The 19,112-nt window shown below is 42.6% G+C and overlaps 1 protein-coding gene across 2 annotated transcripts in view; it reads right to left on the bottom strand.

Moving 5' to 3' along the window:
- Window positions 1-236: 236 nt before the first annotated feature.
- The window catches only part of RAB3C (RAB3C, member RAS oncogene family), a 127,203-nt gene continuing 108,327 nt past the window's right edge, over window positions 237-19,112 (bottom strand). For both annotated transcript variants that reach the window (XM_057402683.1, XM_057402685.1), the window contains 2 exons: window positions 17,382-17,506; window positions 237-2,562 (listed from right to left, as the gene is read on the bottom strand). In XM_057402683.1, coding sequence (XP_057258666.1) covers window positions 2,375-2,562; window positions 17,382-17,506 — 313 coding nt within the window. In that variant the 3' untranslated portion in view covers window positions 237-2,374. The remainder of the gene's footprint in view (window positions 2,563-17,381; window positions 17,507-19,112) is intronic.

The raw sequence follows: 19,112 nt of genomic DNA, 5'->3' as shown, positions 1-19,112 counted from the left end.
ATGATGTGCACAGAAGATGAACATTTTGCAGCAAGCACCCCAGAGAAAAGCTGGAAGAATACTTGCCTTTGTAGCCATGCTGCATGACCCAGGATATGCCCAAGCATATGTAAGATGTGACTATGTTCTCCTCTCTCCTTGTCTTGCCTGAGATGGCTCAGACTAATAACACAACCTAAACATTTTCTAAAGGACTTGAGGGTTGAACTTGCTCTCTCAAGACTTCCCTGCTCCAGCACCAACGACTGCACATAATAAGAAAAGGATGGGAAAACTCCTACCATCTCACACAAAGTTTCCTCAGCTTCTTATAACTTCTTTTTCCAAAGCAGCTGGTATGTAATGAATGAAAACATATTAATGGAAGTCTCTCAGCACAGTTATCAACATGCTGCCTCAGATGGTGGAAAGAAAAGCAGCATCCCTGGAGAGAGACAAAGTTACAGTTGGGATGACACATGCCTCTTCTACCTGGCTGCTCACCATCCCCAAAGAGAACAGTGCTTTCTCTTCATGGAGGTAAATAAACGAAGACCAGCCTCCGTGTCTGCTAGGAAAACAAATGCTTAAGTAAACTAGCTAACAGGACAGACATGGTTTAAAACCACAGACTGAAGAAAGAACATGTATTCATTTAAGTTAGGCAGCCAATGTAGTGCCCTGATGGTATATCCACTTTACATGGCTCTATAAGCCTTGTTTCAAAATCATTGTTACTGTGTCAAAAGTGTATATAGGTTATTTAATCAGTAAAAAAAGTGGCTATTTTCTCCTAGTGTGTTTCAGGATTTATATAAACTATGTTAAAAAAAAGTAATTTGCGTAGAGGGATTTCTTTGCAGTTTTAAGCAGTTTGCAGTACATTGTGTTACTTCCTTTTCTAATTTGTCTTCTGATTTTTTCCACTGCAGACAGTTTAAGAAATGTCAGCCTTGTCCTAAATTCTGTCTAACTGGAACAATAAAACAGTTAACGCTTCTTCAATTATGCTGTTTAGTTAGAAAAAGTCATTATGACGCAAGTAAAGGAGTTGTACAAAGTACTCCAGGGCACAAATGTAAGAAACTGCCACCAATTACTAGGACTACTTTTAAAAACTGTGAAATATGACTGTTTTTGACATGTTATTAAAAAAGCATTTGTGTATTTTACTCTGCTATCTTCACAGCCTTTTGCTGATCTTATGAATGTATTCAGGCTAACACCAGAAATTTTGACAATTTTTATTACTTCTAAAGTTTTTAAAATCTTGTGAAACTCTGATTGTCCTGTCAAAATAAATATCCCCAAAGTAAAAGTGAGGTCAAACTCCAGTTCACTGAGACCAGCAGCACTTTTGCAATAGGTCTGAGTAGAATACAGGCAGTGTGTTGCCTGTGTTTCGGTGGTTATTGTCTCAGTGACTGAATGAGAGAGAAAATTCCTGAAAACTTAATAGGCAGGTTTGACAGCAATGTGACAAGACAGTTTTTGGCCATGAACAACCAAGCATAATGGATTTGACTCTGTCACGGGGTAATATAAAACTGTGTGTTTAGTATCTCATGCAAGTAGATGAGCTACTTAGCCCTCCAGTACTAGGTAGGTACTACCAGAATCTTAGTAATGATGGAATGAGAAATTAAGTTCAGTATCAGAAAGGTGTTAGATAACACATGCAGCTCCCAGGGAAATATAAACATACTATCTATAAAAAAAGGATGAAGTACTTAATATCTGAGTGTCTGCACTGAATACCCATAACCAGTTGGATACTCACAGGAAAGTTTGGTGGTTTTGGGTCCAGGAACTAACTTCTAATGCTATTCTGGAAATTCTTCTGCAATTTCCAGTCGTCCAGGATGTGTAACATAATGAGTGTAGATTTGCCGAGGAAATATACTCCAGGAAGTGTCCCTTATACAAATGAGCTGGACAGAATGAGGGATTTTGTCTCTAAAGTAATGTTTCTAAATTGATTTTCAGTCAGGAGAAAATGCAAGTGGCATCAGGAAGTGTATTGTAAGCCACACTGGCCACAGCCCTAAGGATTCAATTATATAATTTGAAACTGATGAAGCAAGAGTCAATTCTAGGCAAATGTGGTCTGAGAACATGGCACCAGCTGAAGTAAGTGTAATGTGAAACAGTAAAATAAAAGAGAAACTAATAGCCATCCTGCATGCAAAAGCCAGATGCTAAAACCTGGATCATCCTTTCAAACTAACAACCATTCCAACACCTCCATACGCATTCTCCACCAGCTGCTGATGTAAAATAAAAGATTTTTCTCCCAAATAAATTAATAAGACAGTATAAATAAAGGCGTATAGACCATTCACAAATACTCTGTTGGCCACTGAACACACTGGAGCTGCCTTTGCTGATAGCTGCATTAACAGCCGCAGTTGGGCTGCTGTGGAGGAGGGGTGTCCTTTAGCTGTGTGTTCTGCTTGCTGGCAGCAATGGTTGGATCCATCTCCAGGCTTTCTGACATCTTGTCACAGATGATATCCACGAGTCGCTCAAATGTCTGCTTGACATTAATGTTGTCCTTGGCACTTGTTTCAAAAAATTCAAATCCTAAGAAAATAAACAACACGTTTATGTTCAATGCATATTCCAGGGTCTCCAAGAAATATACAAACCTCTCCTGGGCAAGGAAAAGCAGACACACACTCAGAAAGCAAATGTGAGAGCATGCGCAAGAGAGAGTGGTACTGGAAGAGCAGTTAAAACTGTAGCACAACAAAAAGTAAGTACATTAGTGGTATTTGTTTATACCAAGCCAGTCAGGAACAGGACAAAACCACTCCCTTAGACAAATTCTACTTAAAAATAGTTTAATTAAAAAATTGTCACCAGTTTAACAGCATTATTTTTTTAGAAATGCCCTATGTACCCACTCATTGAGAAGGAATAATCTGCTGTTCCATCTCTATTCTGAACATTATTCAGCTGGAAACAGACACTTCCATTTGTGCCATTAACCTGGTGCCAAAAAAACCCAACTATACTTAGAAATAACCAGGTAAAGAAACAAGCAAGAAAATTAAAAACTGCTGCAATTTGATATCTACTTATGTTAGAGGTGAATCCATGGGAGCAAAGGGGCTCCCAGTGCCACAAACCAAGCTAAAAAGAAAATAAAATACACGAATGCATGCAAGGAAGAAAACTTCCTTAGTTTACATGGAAGGACTTTTTAGCTATTTATTCCCAACGACTACTCCAAAGGCAAAAATCTGAGCTATCCTGGTTAAGGGACACTGGAAGCCTTTATGGAACAGAGCCAGTTCTTCTAAGCTCTTTTCTCCATGTCCATTTGTCCCATGTCTAATCTTCCGTGTCTGCCTCCTTCCTCTGGGCAAGGTTTGCAACTTGCTGATCAGCCTGCAATACAGCAGCCTTCTGCCAGTGCTGGCTCATCCCATGTTCTTGCTTTCCTTGCAAAATATTTGCAGGAAAACTGTTCATAACAAAAGACCATCTAAAGACATCATACTGGAAAGAGCTTTGAATCTACATCGCCTTTTTAATTAAGGTTGGCTTACACAAATCCTTTGTTCCAAACTAGAAGGAAAGTGGTGAAAGCCAGTGTAGCTTCACTTGCTGTGCTGCATGCAGGAAAAGACTGTTCAGAATGCTCAGGGATAGCCTGGGGAAAGGAAGATTCTCAACATTTTCAGTGCTCTGTGTTGAAACCTGGCTGCAGCTCTAGTACAGCAACACAGTCAGATAATTCCATAAGTGTTAGTGTTAGCTCACAGGAAGCAGGAGGAAAGCAGCCATTCCAAAGAGGAACAAGCAGGACCAAAGGGCAGAAGGTTTGAGGGACAGTGAGAGGATGCCTGAGAAATAGCACACCAAAGCATTGGAGAAGATGACAGGAAAAAGAATGAATTTTAAGGACATTTATGAGGGGAGCAGTTTTTACAGTTAACAAGACAGAATAATAGGCACATGAGATGATCACAGAATGGTAGATATGACAGGTATATGTGTCACAAAGAAGGGACGAGAGCCATGTCAGGAAATACTGTAACATGGGCAGGATAGAGAAAAGAGCCCCACTACCACAGTTAGGATGTTCTGCATAAAAACACTGTAAAAAACTCAGAGGCACCCATTCTCCAAGTAAAACAGAGGCATGCAGTGTGCTCAAGCACAAACATACTTATTCAGATAAAGTAAGACACTACAGCTGTGGTGAAATCTCAGTTTCACTGGAATTTCAGTTATGATTTTGATATAAGAAGGAAACTGCAGTCACAGTAGTGGTGTAGCTGAGTATCAGGCTATGCCTGTATACAAATCTCATCAATTTAATCACTAATTACCTGAGCGATCCAGGGCCTCCCTGGCTAGACCCTGCATAGGTGAGACAATGCACTGACCCGTGAGAAAGTGACAGAACTCCCAGCTGCCTCCACAACAAAGTATTTGCTATAGTCTTTACAGGAACTGTACAGGTAGGCAGCCCTGGAGACTCCCCCCCCCCCCCCAGTCAGCCTCTGCTGTGCATAGATGATATTATAGGAACTATATGCTTAAATGTGCTGATAAACATCCTAAGTAGAGAATGGGTTATGCTGGTGGGCTTCCCCCAGGCAGTTCCTGCTGTAGTAGAATGGATTCAGCTGCACATAGGTAGGACACTTGTAGTTGATCTGTGGTGTAGAAACAGTTCTTGTCGATGCAGAAATGCTCACACAGAACAGTCTTTTGACTGAAGACAGTTAAGAAATGCTTTGTATACAGTTTAAAGTAATCACTGCCAAATGATCATGGTATGTAGTGGGCAAGTAGGACTAGCTAGATTACAAGAATTAGCAGAACAAGAGTTCACAGAGTCTCATTTGATGTAGCTGAAGACATCATTGCAAAGACCCTTGCAACAGAAGCTCATGTTGCCACCCAGCCAGCCACTGAATACTCTGTGCAGGGGATTCAGTTCCTCACTGACAGTTACCTTATGCAAAAGATCCCAGTAAATTAGAGTGGTGTTTATTTTTCATTTGTTTGTTCAACAGAAACTCTATCTCAGAAGCTCAAAGAGATATGGAACATTTTTCCCAGCAGAGTGTGCATGTAATAAATGGCTGAATTCTGGTTGTTTTCCATTTTATGTAATATTTTGTAGAACTTGACCTTTCCTCTCCTCCTGACTCATCTTGCAATTATTTTACTAATAGTGCTTAGACACCATAAGCTTTTAAAATGCATGTGTATGAGGGCCCCAGATCTCTGCCTTTTAATACTTTCTTCAGTTTTTTTTCCACTGCTCGTTATTAACAGAGAAAAAAATCTTCCATAACACTGTAAAGCTGGAGTGAGGAAATCTGGTGATGCCCAGGGTTCTGCTCAAAGAACACCATGTTCCTACCACCTGTGATGATCTGTACTGTTTGATGTGGATGAGACCTAGCACAGCTGAGTACTGCAAAGAAATGACAAAGCCCAAGAGGCAAGCGGGTAAGTAAGGCAGAAGAGAACCTCATTTCAGCTGGGATGGAGTTAATTTTCTTCCTAGCAGCTGTGTTTTGGGTTTAGTGTGAAAACAACAATGATAACACACTGATGTTTTTAGTTGTTGCTAAGTAGGGCTTATCCTGATTAAGGACTTTTCAGCTCTGCCAATGAGGTGCACAAGAAGTGGAAGGAAGTAGAGACAGGACATCTGACCCAAACTAGCCAAAGGGGTATTCCATACCATAGAATGTCATGCTCAGTACATAAACTGCAGGGTTTTGATAAAGGAGGGACTTATCGCTTACTGGAAATTATTTGGGCATCAGCTGGTGGTGAGCAATTGTAATGTGCATCACTTGTTTATTCCTTCCTCTCTCTAAGTTGTTCTTATCTCAACCCATGGGGGTTTACATTTTTTCTGATTTTCCTCCCCATGCCACTGGGGACGAAGGGTGAAGTGAGTGAGCAGCTGTGTGGCACCTAGTTGCCAGCTGGGCTTAAACTGTGACAAGATAAAACTGACTAAATCCAAAATACCAAAGCGCTTCCTGAACATATGAACAGTGTGGATGGAAAATGCCTCAGGATGTTCTAATTTAAATGCCTTATTTGTGTTTAATTTAGTTTTCCATTTGCTGTTCTTACACTATGTCTCTTTCCCTTATCTATCTTCTTCCCAAAGTATTGACTCAAAGAAAGCTTGCAAGCTCTCAGCAGCCCCTACAGAGCACTACAGCAGCATGCAGCAGCCAAGACATCAACAGGGTGCTGTTGTTCATCTGATGAGATATAATGCACACAGAGTAGTAACCACCCTGAAACACATAAACAGCATGAATTACTGACTTTGTTCTCTCCCTGCCTTGTGTTTGTCCTGACTTCACAGAGGTTCCTTCATCAATGCTCATTAACTCTTGTTTATGGTTCTTTCAAAAAATAAAGAAGAAAAAAATAAGGACACCTGCATGCAGAGCAAAGAACATTCTGCACCCTCTCATCTTCCTGAGAAAATGTGCATCAAGAGGGCACACAAGACAGCAAATTTTAAGCACAATTCCACAGTCAATACAGACAAACTATGTTCATGTTTCACCAGCTGATTAAGAAGACCTTCTGGTTTCGGAGTGGTTGTCCAAAACCGAGACAACTTTATTTACCACCGCTGATGTTAGGTTTAACAAATGTTCTCAAGGATGTACTCCTGCAATAACTATCCTTTCTTGAAGACAAGCCTGAACATGATTTTTAGCACTGCTCTTGCCAGTGCCCTGTTGAACCCAGTATTTTGAGTAGTAGGAGACTGAAACATCAGAGCAAGAAGCAGCTGCTCCCTTTGTCACACAGTGGTGTACAAAAGGCAAAATCTAGGAAACCATGGGAATGAATTATTTAACAATGTCATAGCATATAAACTGGAGGAGTTTTATTTTCTTGGATTTATTTTCTTGGATTTTGCTTTATTTTCTTGGATTCTGTGGGTAGTTCTGACGGGGTGCTGGTAGGCACTTCTTGCCTGCTGTGAACAGTTTGCATTCACACTGCAGGCTGTCAGTCAAGGCAAGTGCAGGCCCTTTCTCCCCTCCTCAGATGTCCACTTCCTCAGAACTGTTAATATATTTGAGACCTCTACTGCTTTCTCAAAGAGAGACAGACACACATGGCAGGATTGCAAAGGTCAACTGGGAAACTGGGCTGGAAGTAGCCAGAGACTACTGATGTTCTTCAAAGTACCTCCTACACCCACAACTGTGGTAGCAGACCTGGTTACACTGTGCTCTGTGTAACACCCTAGTACCTAGTGCAGCATGAGCACAACACACATGGTTTGGACCTATAGCAGGATTATTCTTCTGCAGCAACTTTAGGTGCCCTGGTGTTACTCTGTAGTAGCAGTACTTGTAGACCAGTTGGATGGGACCTCTGTGGTCTAAACAAGCCCAAAGGCTGGCCTATGTTTAGTAAAGTATTAAAATGACATTAAGCCCCCAAATTGGACTTTGCTAATATTACCTCAGCAAAGAGCAATGTTTTAGCACCATTCTGGGTAGAACTAATGTAAAGGTTGTTAACAGAAATGCTTAGACATTTATCCAACCTTTAGGGTGGCCAATTTATATATACGTGTGAATATATATATATATATATATATACACACAAAAGGTAAAGGAGGACTCTCAGACTCTCAGCTGTGGCAGAATGGACAGACCTGAGGAGCAGTAATGTTCTAATGAACACCTTCTTTTCTGCTCTTTCAGAACAGCAGGTTTCCATATAAATTCCAGTTGTACTGATTTTGATTGTGGCTTCCACATACCTTTTAAATAGGTGCATTTGGGCAATTAACTAGACTCCTGCCAAAGGATTTTCTTTTGCTTGTTTGCGTGAGATGTTTGTGGAGCAAACACAATCCCTTTTTTCTCCTTCTCATTAAGTAACTTTCCTGTAATGCAGTTCCAAATGCATGAAAGCAACATCAGGTTGGCATTTTCTCCTTGTAAAAAGCCATCCTGGTGACAGGCGCTTTTAACTGCTCTGCTCTTCCAAACAAGACTCTGGTGTATGTCAGTCTGTCAGTGCTGTCTCCTTCCTCCGGCACTAATATTTGCCCTTTAAAAAGAGGTAAAAACCAGTGAAGGATGGATCTATGAACACGCATGTTCTTGCACAACACAATTATTTTCATGTTTAATGAAAAGTTAGGTGCAGCATATGTCCATTCTCTGCAATTTGCTGGTGACCCTGCCTTCTGTACCACAGCCTCCAGCCTGCCATGAAGGCAAAACAGAACTTGCTCTTCTAGTAAGTTGTGTGCTGAGGTGCCAAGTCCCACTTGATTCCTGACTTAGATGCCAAAATTACCGTCCTAAAAATTCCTCCTCAGTTGCTGCCTAAGCTCACAGATGGCTGATATGCCCAGTGTACCCACAAATGCCTAATGTACACATCACCCCTAGGGCTTATACCCCAACCAAGTGAAGGTTCACTCTGGTCTTGATGCTGCAGAGCTGCTGTCTTGTCTATCAGCCCTGGCAGGATTCAGAAACCAGCCATGTTCCTGCCCTATCTCAGCAGCAGGCCTGGTCTTGCAGGCTTGGTCAGATCACAAAGAAGTGCTAAATGCTAAATTGCACCCTGTAGAAGCACTAACAAGTACTCTATTTTCAGGCTTACTGGGGTGCTAAATGGGTTTAATTTGAAGAATTTGGACCTATGGCTGGTCTGGACCTATGGCAGTATTGTACTTTTGCAGCAACCTTAGAGGCCCTCGTTTAAAATAGATTATATGCTTTGTAAATGGGAATATTTGCAATTAAAAACTCATGCGTGTTGAACTAATCTGTAGCACACACATAACAAACACGAGCTGTGCAGAAGCACATGAACAACCGAAGAACACATATACAATTACACAGCTAATTTTCATGCATAGCAAAACGTCATAAACTCTGTGACAAACTATATACGCAACTGTCCAGTTGCATGTGCAGTTAGTCTATTCAAAGCTCTGCGCACACCTCTGCCTGCTAATCCTTTGCAAGAACGTACATCACAATATATCATACAGACCATGAATAAAAGGAACCAAGAAACTGATGCCATCTGTGAGTCATTCGTTTTATTTCTGTTCTCACAGATGACACCACACTTTCATGAACATATGAAACTTTGAACTCAGCTGAGATATATGAGATGAATATGTCAGAAAACTGTGTGAGTAATGCAGCTGGGAAGTATGCATATATTTTGCTTGTAAGTTCCAAGCTTCTTTTACTAAATGCCTTAAAGTACATGAGTACTGACTATACTGGGATTACTCTCAATGGCCAGTGCATATAGTGCTCAGAGCAAACAATGAAGAGACAGGGCTTTCCACACTCTTTTAGGTAATTATTAGTGAATATATTGTTTAAATGTGTTTGCTATGATTCCCATGTCAATATTAACATTACATTAATTAGTTCTCTCTACTGGCTGATATGTCACATTTCTGTATTTTCTTGGTAAGATATCTCTATGAGGTAAACTTACATGACTCAACTGCATTTATTTCATCATGTGTGTTTTAATCTCATTACTATTTTAATGATGTTACTATGTTAATCAGCCATGAATCAATTTCTTAAAAAAGCCTGTACCACTTACAAAAATACTGAATAGGGTGACAAGGAATGGCTAAGGTGTGAGATGGTCTTTGTGTCTTGAATGATGAAATAGTCTGGGAATTTCAGCCTGGAGAAAAAGCAGGGGTATGATAAAAGTCTCTGAAACCACTGATGTTACAGAGCAGGTAACAGCAAATAATTGTTCACTGTTTCTCAGAATATAACAGTGAAGAAGCATCAAAAAAGCTATCAAGTTTTTGATAGCTTTGTGAATCTTGTGAAGATAAACTGCATATTTATAAGATATTGTGGATGGTAAGGTTTTATATGGTTTCAAAGACATCAATGGACAGTCCATGTTAAAAATCATGAAAGAGCAATTGAATATAAAGATACTGCCTTTGGTTCATGAGACCCACGAATATAATTTGATACAGCCTGGTAAAGTATCACAATATGTTTGTCCTATTATATCTTACACAAGGCACCTACTGCTTGCTGCTATGATCTGTGATGGTATCACCAATGTCATGCCCTAGATCATTAACAACAAACTTAGGAAAAAAAACAAAACTAAAGTGGAAAGGAGACAAATTCTGCCTTGATAAACATTCTACTAGTTTCCCTTCAAGGTCAGATCTGGTTTTCTTAACCACTGTTTTTTGTGAACTTCTGTTAGTATTATGACAGGATACTTGACTAGTTTAGACAGACTTTGGCAGGTAACGAGGCCCATTGCTGGTTGACCTAAACTACTTGTTTTGAGCTACACTTGAGAATTAAGCCAGCAGTGAGATTCAAGGAAATGAGGTCAGCAGCAACAAAAGAGGCCCAATTTTCCAATAATGCTGGTCTCAACAGGACACTGTAATTCCTGGAGAGTTAAATGCCCAATGCTTTTTTCTGACCTTTTGAAAACCCAGCCCAAAACGTACATGTATTCCTTTTTCAAATAAACCAGGGCTGAAAATAAAACCACACTTGAGAACAGTGTGTTTCAAAACACGCTCTTTGTACAGCAGTCGTGCATTGTGCTTGCTTGTAATTGTGGCTGCAAAACATTTCAGACCATGGTGCTCAAAGGGCTCACAGTCTTGAAATGTCTTGCTGGACACAAAAAATCTATATTATTATTTTTAAAACTTATCCACAAGAGATGTTATCAATTAACCAGCAGAGAAAGAAAAGACAGTCCCAAGTGTTCAACACATGTGTCCTTCAAACTGGCCAACATGGACAATTTGGTTCAGGGAAACTTGTTCTGCTTTTCCTGACACCATATCCCACAGTCTCTAAGCAGATTAAATAAATTATTGCAGCTAAACAGAGAAGATATAAACATTTGTGTGTGCAGTCTGAGCACAGTAAACATACTGGATCAGAGCCATAATTTATCTGATACAGCTATCTGCCCTTGAGATAGCCACAGAACATATATCTCAAAAAGGAAAACCCCACAGAAGAGACTGGAACAGAGGATAATCTGCTCCCATAAAGACTGAATTCTAAATCTCAGGAGTTAAAGTTTGCTTTAAAGCTTGAAACATGAGTTTTGATATCTAGCTGATACCTAGCTCATTACTCTTCCTTTTTTTCTTTTTTTTATTTTTGCAAGCATTGTTTATTACAGCTGCGGACTCTTGACAACATGCAAAGTTCCTTCTTGTCTTGCTAAATTCCTGACCTTGGGGATTCCTTGTTAACTCACTGCATTAATCTTTCCATAGAAAAATAGTTTAAGGAATAGAAATTCAGGTTACTTATGTCACTTTAAAATTAAAGAAATCTTCAAAATCTACATTGCAAATCTATGTTTATTGCCAGCCATTTTAGTGCCTGGGCTAAATGGGGGGTGAAAGTATAGAATCACATTTTTTTGATCTCTTTTCCACTGAATACACTTTCCTTTCTCCTAGTAAATAAGTAAATATTAGAAATGCTAACAAAGGGAAATATATATTGGAATATATAATGTGACAGGTATTTCTGCAAAGAAAACTATTCTCTGTTAAAGCAGGCACAATAGTAACTATTTTGGTTTTGTTGAAACAGGTTTAGAAATTCTGTTTTTGACAAATGTTGGCAATTTTTATGGACATAACCTGCTGTTAAATCTTTTCTGTCACATTTAAAGGACTAATTTATGGTAATTTTAACGTATATTTTACCTGTTACTCGTAATGCTGATTTAGACATAACAATAGCTTTTATGCATAATACGTATTTAGATAAATGCGATAGGAAGATATGTTATTCTGATTAAATTATTTACCAGAACAAACAGTTGTACAACTAGAAAAAATATTTTAAGAAATAAGATCAGCAAGCTATGAACATGCATAGGTTAAGAATTGCTGAGGTGAGTAGCTCGAGAGAGGACGCCTTCAACACCGGAGCGGTGGGGCGGGAAGGAGATCAGCGTCCAGGAGCCTTAACTCAGAGCGCCAAGAGCCACCGAGGGAGCCTCAAGTCCTCGACGGGACCTGCCCAGGAGCCGGCAGCTCAGCTGACAGAGCGAGCAGGGACTCACAGGGGGAGGAGGCAGGAGCAGCGGCACCAGCCCTGACTGGGTAAAAACCTGCCCCAGGGAGCGCGGCGAACAGAGCGGGTCGAGGCGGTTTGCGCGGGCCCGCTAGCGGGATGTTGAGCACTCGGCGTATGAGCAGGGCCCCGTCCGGAGCTCTGCTCTGGCTGCCCCGGCGGTGGCCGGCGTAGGCACCCAGACAGAGCCGGTGAGAGGGGAGGCTGCAGTGCAGAGCTCGGGGTGTAGAGAGTGCCTGCACTGGTCTGGTGAGGGGAGGGTGCGCAATGGGCAGGGCTGCACTCGGTGCTCCCTGGTGGAGGTGCTCCTGCAGCAGGGGCTGAGCTGCGGGATGCTGTCAGTAGGCTGCGAGATGTCAGGGAAGCTGAGAGGAAGCAGGAATGCTTGCTCCTGGCCCAAACTGTGCAGGGGCCTCGAGCTTCACCTCTACCTCATGAAGGAAAGAAGGAGGCCGTTAACTTGGGAAGCTGGGAATTAGTGACAAAAAAAAAAAAAAAAGAAGGAAAAGGACACCAAAAGCAAGGGGCTTCCCCCTAAATCCCCTGTCCCCACACAAAACCGCTTTGCTGTCCTGCAGGGGGCTAATGAGGAAATGCACTCGAGCCAGAAACAGCCAGGCTGATGCACTGGTAAAGATCTCTACTGGTGCTGCCAGGAAAAAGCGGCGGGTCGCAGTAGTAGGGGACTCTACACTGAAAGGGACAGAAGCACTTGTCTGCCGGCCAGATCCTGTCTCAAGGGAGGTGTGTTGCCTACCGGGGGCACAGATCAGGGATGTGGCAGAGAGGCTGCCTGCTCTAGAAAGTCCCACGGACTATTACCTACTCCTGGTGATACATGTGGGTGCTAGGGATATAGATAGTAGTAGCCTGGGGAACATGAAGAAGGACTACAGAGCCCTGGGGGAGGTGGTTAGGGGCTCTGGAGCTCAGGTGATCTTTTCATCAATTCTCCAGGATACAGGGGAGGACCTAAAAAAAGCTAGGAGGATTGGCCAGGTTAATAAATGGTTAAAAGGGTGGTGTCATAGTCAGGGATGTGGGTGTCTTGAACACGGGACCCAAGTTTGTAGGCCAGGTCTAGTGGGGGCTGGTGGAGCTGGTCTGATACAGAAGGGAAAGAGCAGTTTTGGCAGGAGGCTTGCCAGGCTGGTCAAGGAGGCTTTAAACTAGATGTGCTGGGGGAGGGGGGCATCATTCCATTTCAACACACCCAGTCAGTTGCTAGAACCTATAATAAATGCTCGGAGCAATGTAGAGATACACCAGCTGCTCCAGCCAATGTGCCGGCTTCAGTTGGAGCTCGGCTCAGATGCCTCTATACAAATGCCCGCATGGGGAACAAACAAGAGGAATTAGAGATGTGTGCATGTCTAGGGGGGGTATGATATAACAGACATCGCAGAAACATGGTGGGATGGCTCCTATGACTGGAGTGTTGGAATGGAAGATTACAGCTCTTTAGAAAAGACAGGCCGGGCAGGCGGGGAGGGGGAGTTGCCCTTTATGTTAGGGATAGGCTGGAGAGTATGGAACTCTGTCTGGGGACAGGTGAGCAGTCCACAGAGAGTTTGTGGGTCAGGGTTAAAGGGAATATAGCTATGGGAGACATTACTGTGGGGATCTGTTACAGACCGCCTGATCAAGGAGAACCTGCGGATGAAGCACTCTATAGACAGATGGGAAAAGCCTCACGCTCGCAGGCCCTTGTTCTCATGGGTGACTTCAACCACCCTGACATCTGTTGGAAGGACGGTACGGCCCGGCACAAGCAATCCAGGAGGTTCCTTGATTGTGTAGAAGACACTTTTCTTCTGGAAATAATATAGCAGCCAACAAGGAGAGGTGCCATGCTTGACCTCATGCTCACCAACAGGGAAGGGCTCGTTGGAAATGTGACTCTCCAGGGCAGCCTTGGATGCAGCGATCATGAGATGGTCAAATTTGAGATCCTCAGGACAGTGAGAAGAGCGTGCAGCAAGCTCACTGCCCTGGACTTCAGGAGAGCAGACTTTGGCCTCTTCAGGAACCTGCTTCGGAAGGTTCCATGGGATATAGCCCTAGAGGGCAGAGGGGCCCAAGACTGTTGGTTGATATTCAAGGATCACCTGCTACAAGCCCAGGAGTGTTGCATCACAACCAGAAGGAAGTGCAGCAAGAGGGCCAGGAGACCTCCTTGGATGGATAAGGAGCTCCTGAGGAAAATTCAATTGAAAAAAGAGGCTTATAAAAGGTGTAAGCAAGGACAGGTGGCCTGGGAAGAATACAGGGATGTTGTTCAGGAAGCTAGGGACCAGGTTAGGAAAGCTAAGGCCCAGTTAGAATTAAACTTGGCTAGAGGTATTAAAGATAACAGGAAGGGATTCTACAGGTACATATCAAATAAAAAACAGACTAGGGAGAATGTAGGCCCCTTCCGGATGCTAGCAGGAGAACTGGCTACACAGGATTTGAAGAAGGCTGAGGTTCTTAATGACTTCTTTGCCTCGGTCTTCACTGGCAAAGGCTCTGACTGCACCACCCAAGTCTTGGAAGGCAGATGCAGGGCCTGTGAGAATGAAGACCTTGTGCCCACTGTAGGAGAGGAACTGGTTCAAGACCATCTTAAAAATCTGAACATGCACAAGTCCATGGGACCTGATGGGATCCATCTGCGGGTCCTGAAGGAGCTGGCGAATGAAGTTGCGAAGCCGCTGGCCATCATATTTGAGAAATCATGGCAGTCAGGTGAATTTCCTGATGACTGGAAAAAGGGAAATATAACCCCCATTTTCAAGAAGGGGAACATAGATGACCCAGGGAACCACAGACCAGTCAGTCTCAGCTCTGTGCCTGGCAAAATCTTGGAGCAGATTCTCCTGGAAGGCATGCTAAGGCACATGAAAATCAACAAGGTGATTGGTGACAGCCAGCATGGCTTCACTAAGGGGAAATCCTGCCTGGCCAATTTGGTGGCCTTCTATGATGGGGCTACAGAACTGATGGACAAGGGTAGAGCAGTTGATGTCATCTATCTGGACTTGCATACAGCGTTTGACACTGTCCCACACGACATCCTTGTCTCTAAATTGGAGCGACATCAATTTGATGGATGGAACACTTGGTGGATACAGAACTGGCTGGATGGCCGCACACAAAGAGTTGTGGTCAATGGCTCAATGTCCGGCTGGAGACCAGTAACGAGTGGAGTCCCTCAGGGATCGGTGTTGTGACCGGTCTTGTTCAACATCTTTGTCGCTGACATAGACAGTGGGATTGAGTGCGCCCTCAGCAAGTTTGCCGATGACACCAAGCTGTATGGTTCGGTTGATATGCTGGAGGGAAGGAATGCCATCCAGAGGGACCTTAACGCGCTTGTGAGGTGGGCTGATGCCAACCTCATGAAGTTTAACCATGCCAAGTGCAAGGTCCTACACCTGGGTCGGAGCAATCCCAGGCACAGCTACAGGTTGGGCAGAGAAGAGATTCAAAGCAGCCCTGCAGAGAAGGACTTGGGGGTGTTGCTTAATGAGAAAATGAACATGAGCTCGCAGTGTGTGCTTGCAGCCCAGAAAGCCAACTGTGTGCTGGGCTGCATCAAAAGGAGCATGACCAGCAGGTCGAAGGAGGTGGTCCTGCCCCTCTACTCTGCTCTCGTGAGACCTCACTTGGAGTATTGTGTGCAGTTCTGGTGTCCTCAACATAAAAAGGACATGGAACTGTTGGAACAAGTCCAGAGAAGGGCCACGAGGACGATCAGGGGACTGGAGCACCTCCCGTACGAAGACAGGCTGAGAAAGTTGGGGCTGTTCAGCCTGGAGAAGAGAAGGCTGCATGGAGACCTCCTAGCAGCCTTCCAGTATCTGAAGGGGGCCTATAGGGATGCTGGGGAAGGACTCTTTAGAGACTGTAGTGACAGGCCAAGGGGTAACGGGTTAAAACTTAAACAGGGGAAGTTTAGATTGGTTATAAGAAGGAAATTCTTTCCTGTGAGGGTGGTGAGGCACTGGAATAGGTTGCCCAGGGAGGTTGTGAATGCTCCATCCCTGGCAGTGTTCAAGACCAGGTTGGACGAGGCCTTGGGTGATATGATTTACCGTAAGGTGTCCCTGCCCATGGCAGAGGGGTTGGAACTAGATCATCTTAAGGTCCTTTCCAACCCTAATGATTCTATGATTCTGTGATTCTATTCTAAGAAGCACTAGCATGGGATCAGATCCAGCAGAGGTAGTATACTATGAAAAGGCACCATCTCTCTCAGTTTCCCATGCAGTTACTCTTACAACACCCTTTCCCCTAAGCTCCTATATAAGAATAATGACAAGGAGATTGTGGTTACACTGATGTTCACCAGACTGAGCCTTTACCACTGCCAGTTTTAAAAACAGTAATAAGCCTATGCCCAGTACAGCACAGAAGACAGGGTTTGATTTGCACACCTGCTGAGAATGCTCTCCAGAGACAGCAAGTTTGAAGGAAAAAAAAAAGGTTGGTATTAGTATTAAGACGATGCTGTGGAGATTTTCCATTGCAGTTTGGCCAGTGTCACCTCAAGAACTTTTCGTGGTATGAAAGAATACCACTGCTGGGCAGAAACAGAACAGAGATGTCACAGCTCCATAGTTTTCTGAGTGGACAACGTCTGCCTCCTAGGTAGAGACTTTATGAAACAGAGGTTCACATTATTTACACCTGTGTGAATGTGCAGTAGTTGAACTATTAGCAGTAGAAGCTGGATATTGGCGTCATTCTGGTTTGGATGACTGGTAATCATAACCTAAATGTTCTCATCTTGCAAAGACGTGTAGTTCACACTCTCTCCTCTTTTCTTTTTTTTGTTAGTTTGTTGGAGGTTTTTTTTTTTTAGGGTTCCCCTCACTCAGATGCATCTGCCTATATCTATAACTATCTAAACATACTGTATATATACAGACACATGCCTAGTCTTTCTGGTTATCACAAAGGCCATAATCAGGATCAGAATTAGTAATGTTTTGTCAGATACGCCTTTATTCTAACCTGGCCTCTAAGCCAGCACTGGTCTTGTGGACACTTTTAGATGGCAGACATGTCGCAGCTCTGTATAAGGTCATCCCTGGACACACGTCCATTCTAATGAGGTTACAGTATTAGTGGTATCAACAGGGACATTTCAGACCTCAGCCTGCAGAAACAAAAGGGAGGTGGTGTATGACTATTCCTTTACAGTGAATGTGTCACAAACATTTCATTACAAGTACTGTAGCAATTAGTGATGTTACTTTGTGATTTCTCACAAGTAATCATAAAGCTTTTGTAATTTCTTACCAAGTTGCTCTGCTAAATGTTTGCCTCTCTCAGTGAAGATTACCCGTTCATCCTCCATGTCACACTTGTTACCGACCAAAATAACCTGGGCATTATCCCAAGAGTATGTTTTGATTTGAGTTGACCTTAAAAAAAAAAAGACAGAGAGAGAGAGAGAATGAAGAGAATGAAGCTAAAGCAAATTCCCCTTAAATCAATTTCAAACAGAGTAGTTGCAAGTCAAAAAAGACAATACTGATTTTGACATCCAGGGTAACATGATTCTGTTTATTTATGGATTTCAACTAAATTAAGGATTATCTGTCAGGAATTATTACTTCAGGAATAATATAATCACAGGTTTTACTTTTGCATGCTAAAACAAAGCAGTTTTTCAATATTTTCTCCTGCCATCAACATTCTTCCTCTATTTTTAGAAAGAACAGGTGAAACATTCACCCACACAATTGGAAGAATTTTCACATTTTAATGCAAACCTTATAATAAAAAAAACAGAGCTTTGAAACAAAATCAACAGCTTATTCATTTGCCATCTTTCACTTTTTAAAAATCAGAATCTAAATTTATCTTTAAAACTTCAAAACCATTCTGTCTTCCTTCTGTTGTTTCTCTCCAGCGTGTTCCAATATAGGTCTTTGGCCTATATGGATGACAGCAGTGTTTACACTGTACATTAAGCCACGGACATGGGCTGAGTTTGAACTTTGATTTACCTCCCATTCAAATTATATAAGTGCTAAACATGACTACAGGTGAATTGGACTGTCTTAGGCCTTGAAACACCATGGCACCTTCAGTAGTGGTGGTGAAACAGCTTACCGTACAAAGCTCTGTTAGAATCATAGAATGGTTTGGGTTGGAAGGGACCTTAAAGATCATCCAGTTAAAACCCCCTGCCATGTGCAGAGTAAAATACTGCTCTTCTTCAGTCTGAATGAAATGCAGTTAATGGGCAACTTGGGAACACACTCAAGGCACTCCTCAGTTGCTGACTGCCACCACTCTGCTGATACTCAGACCTGCTCTGCAGAAAGGAAACCTCCATGTCCTGGCTCCAAGCTCAGCCAGGAGTGAAGCCGCTGGCTACCACCTTCTAACAGAGAGCAGTACCTGCTCTAGAAGGTAACTCATGGTGAAGCAAGCTTACTCTAAGCATTTACACTTTGCCTTGAACTTGTGACTATGTCTGGCTTTAAGCTCTGAGTCAGCTGCTCAGTCAACTGCTCAATAACGGTAAAATATTAGTATCTCTTCTGTCCCCATATGATCAACTGAGAGAGAAAATTATCTAAAGCATCTCTCACTTCTCCCCTTTTTGAACAATACAGGGTACTTAAAAAAACTGCACTGAAATAGAAACCAACCTGCTATACATTTAGGAGAGATCACCCTGGAAGGGAATCCTATTGTGTATCAGGGCCCTAGGTGAGAAAATATGAAATAGCTTCAAAAATCTGTCACCTGCTTTGGAAGCTGGTCTGTGTGGGTGCTAAGTTCACTAGTGATCCATTCTTGTAACAGCCATTATCACTACATATTCAGATCCCTGTTTACAAAATGCTTCATGCACAAAAAATTTAATGATGTTGAGAGACAGAAAATGGATCAAATTGCCTCAGCTGGCTTTGCTTACTGTCAGACCAGAGGGATGAACATGGGTAAAAACTGCTACAGCTATATTTGTAACCCTGGGTCCAGTGCCATTGCTCACCGTGCCAGAGCCACAGGGCA

Source organism: Pezoporus wallicus, unplaced genomic scaffold (genome assembly GCF_028554395.1).
Source record: "Pezoporus wallicus isolate ANWC-B61680 ecotype Strahan unplaced genomic scaffold, APGP_CSIRO_Pwel_v1 contig_2870, whole genome shotgun sequence".
Classification (NCBI taxonomy): Eukaryota; Metazoa; Chordata; class Aves; order Psittaciformes; family Psittacidae; genus Pezoporus; species Pezoporus wallicus.
The sequence above is the reverse complement of the archived record's forward strand: the minus strand, read 5'-3'. Positions and strand labels throughout refer to the sequence as shown.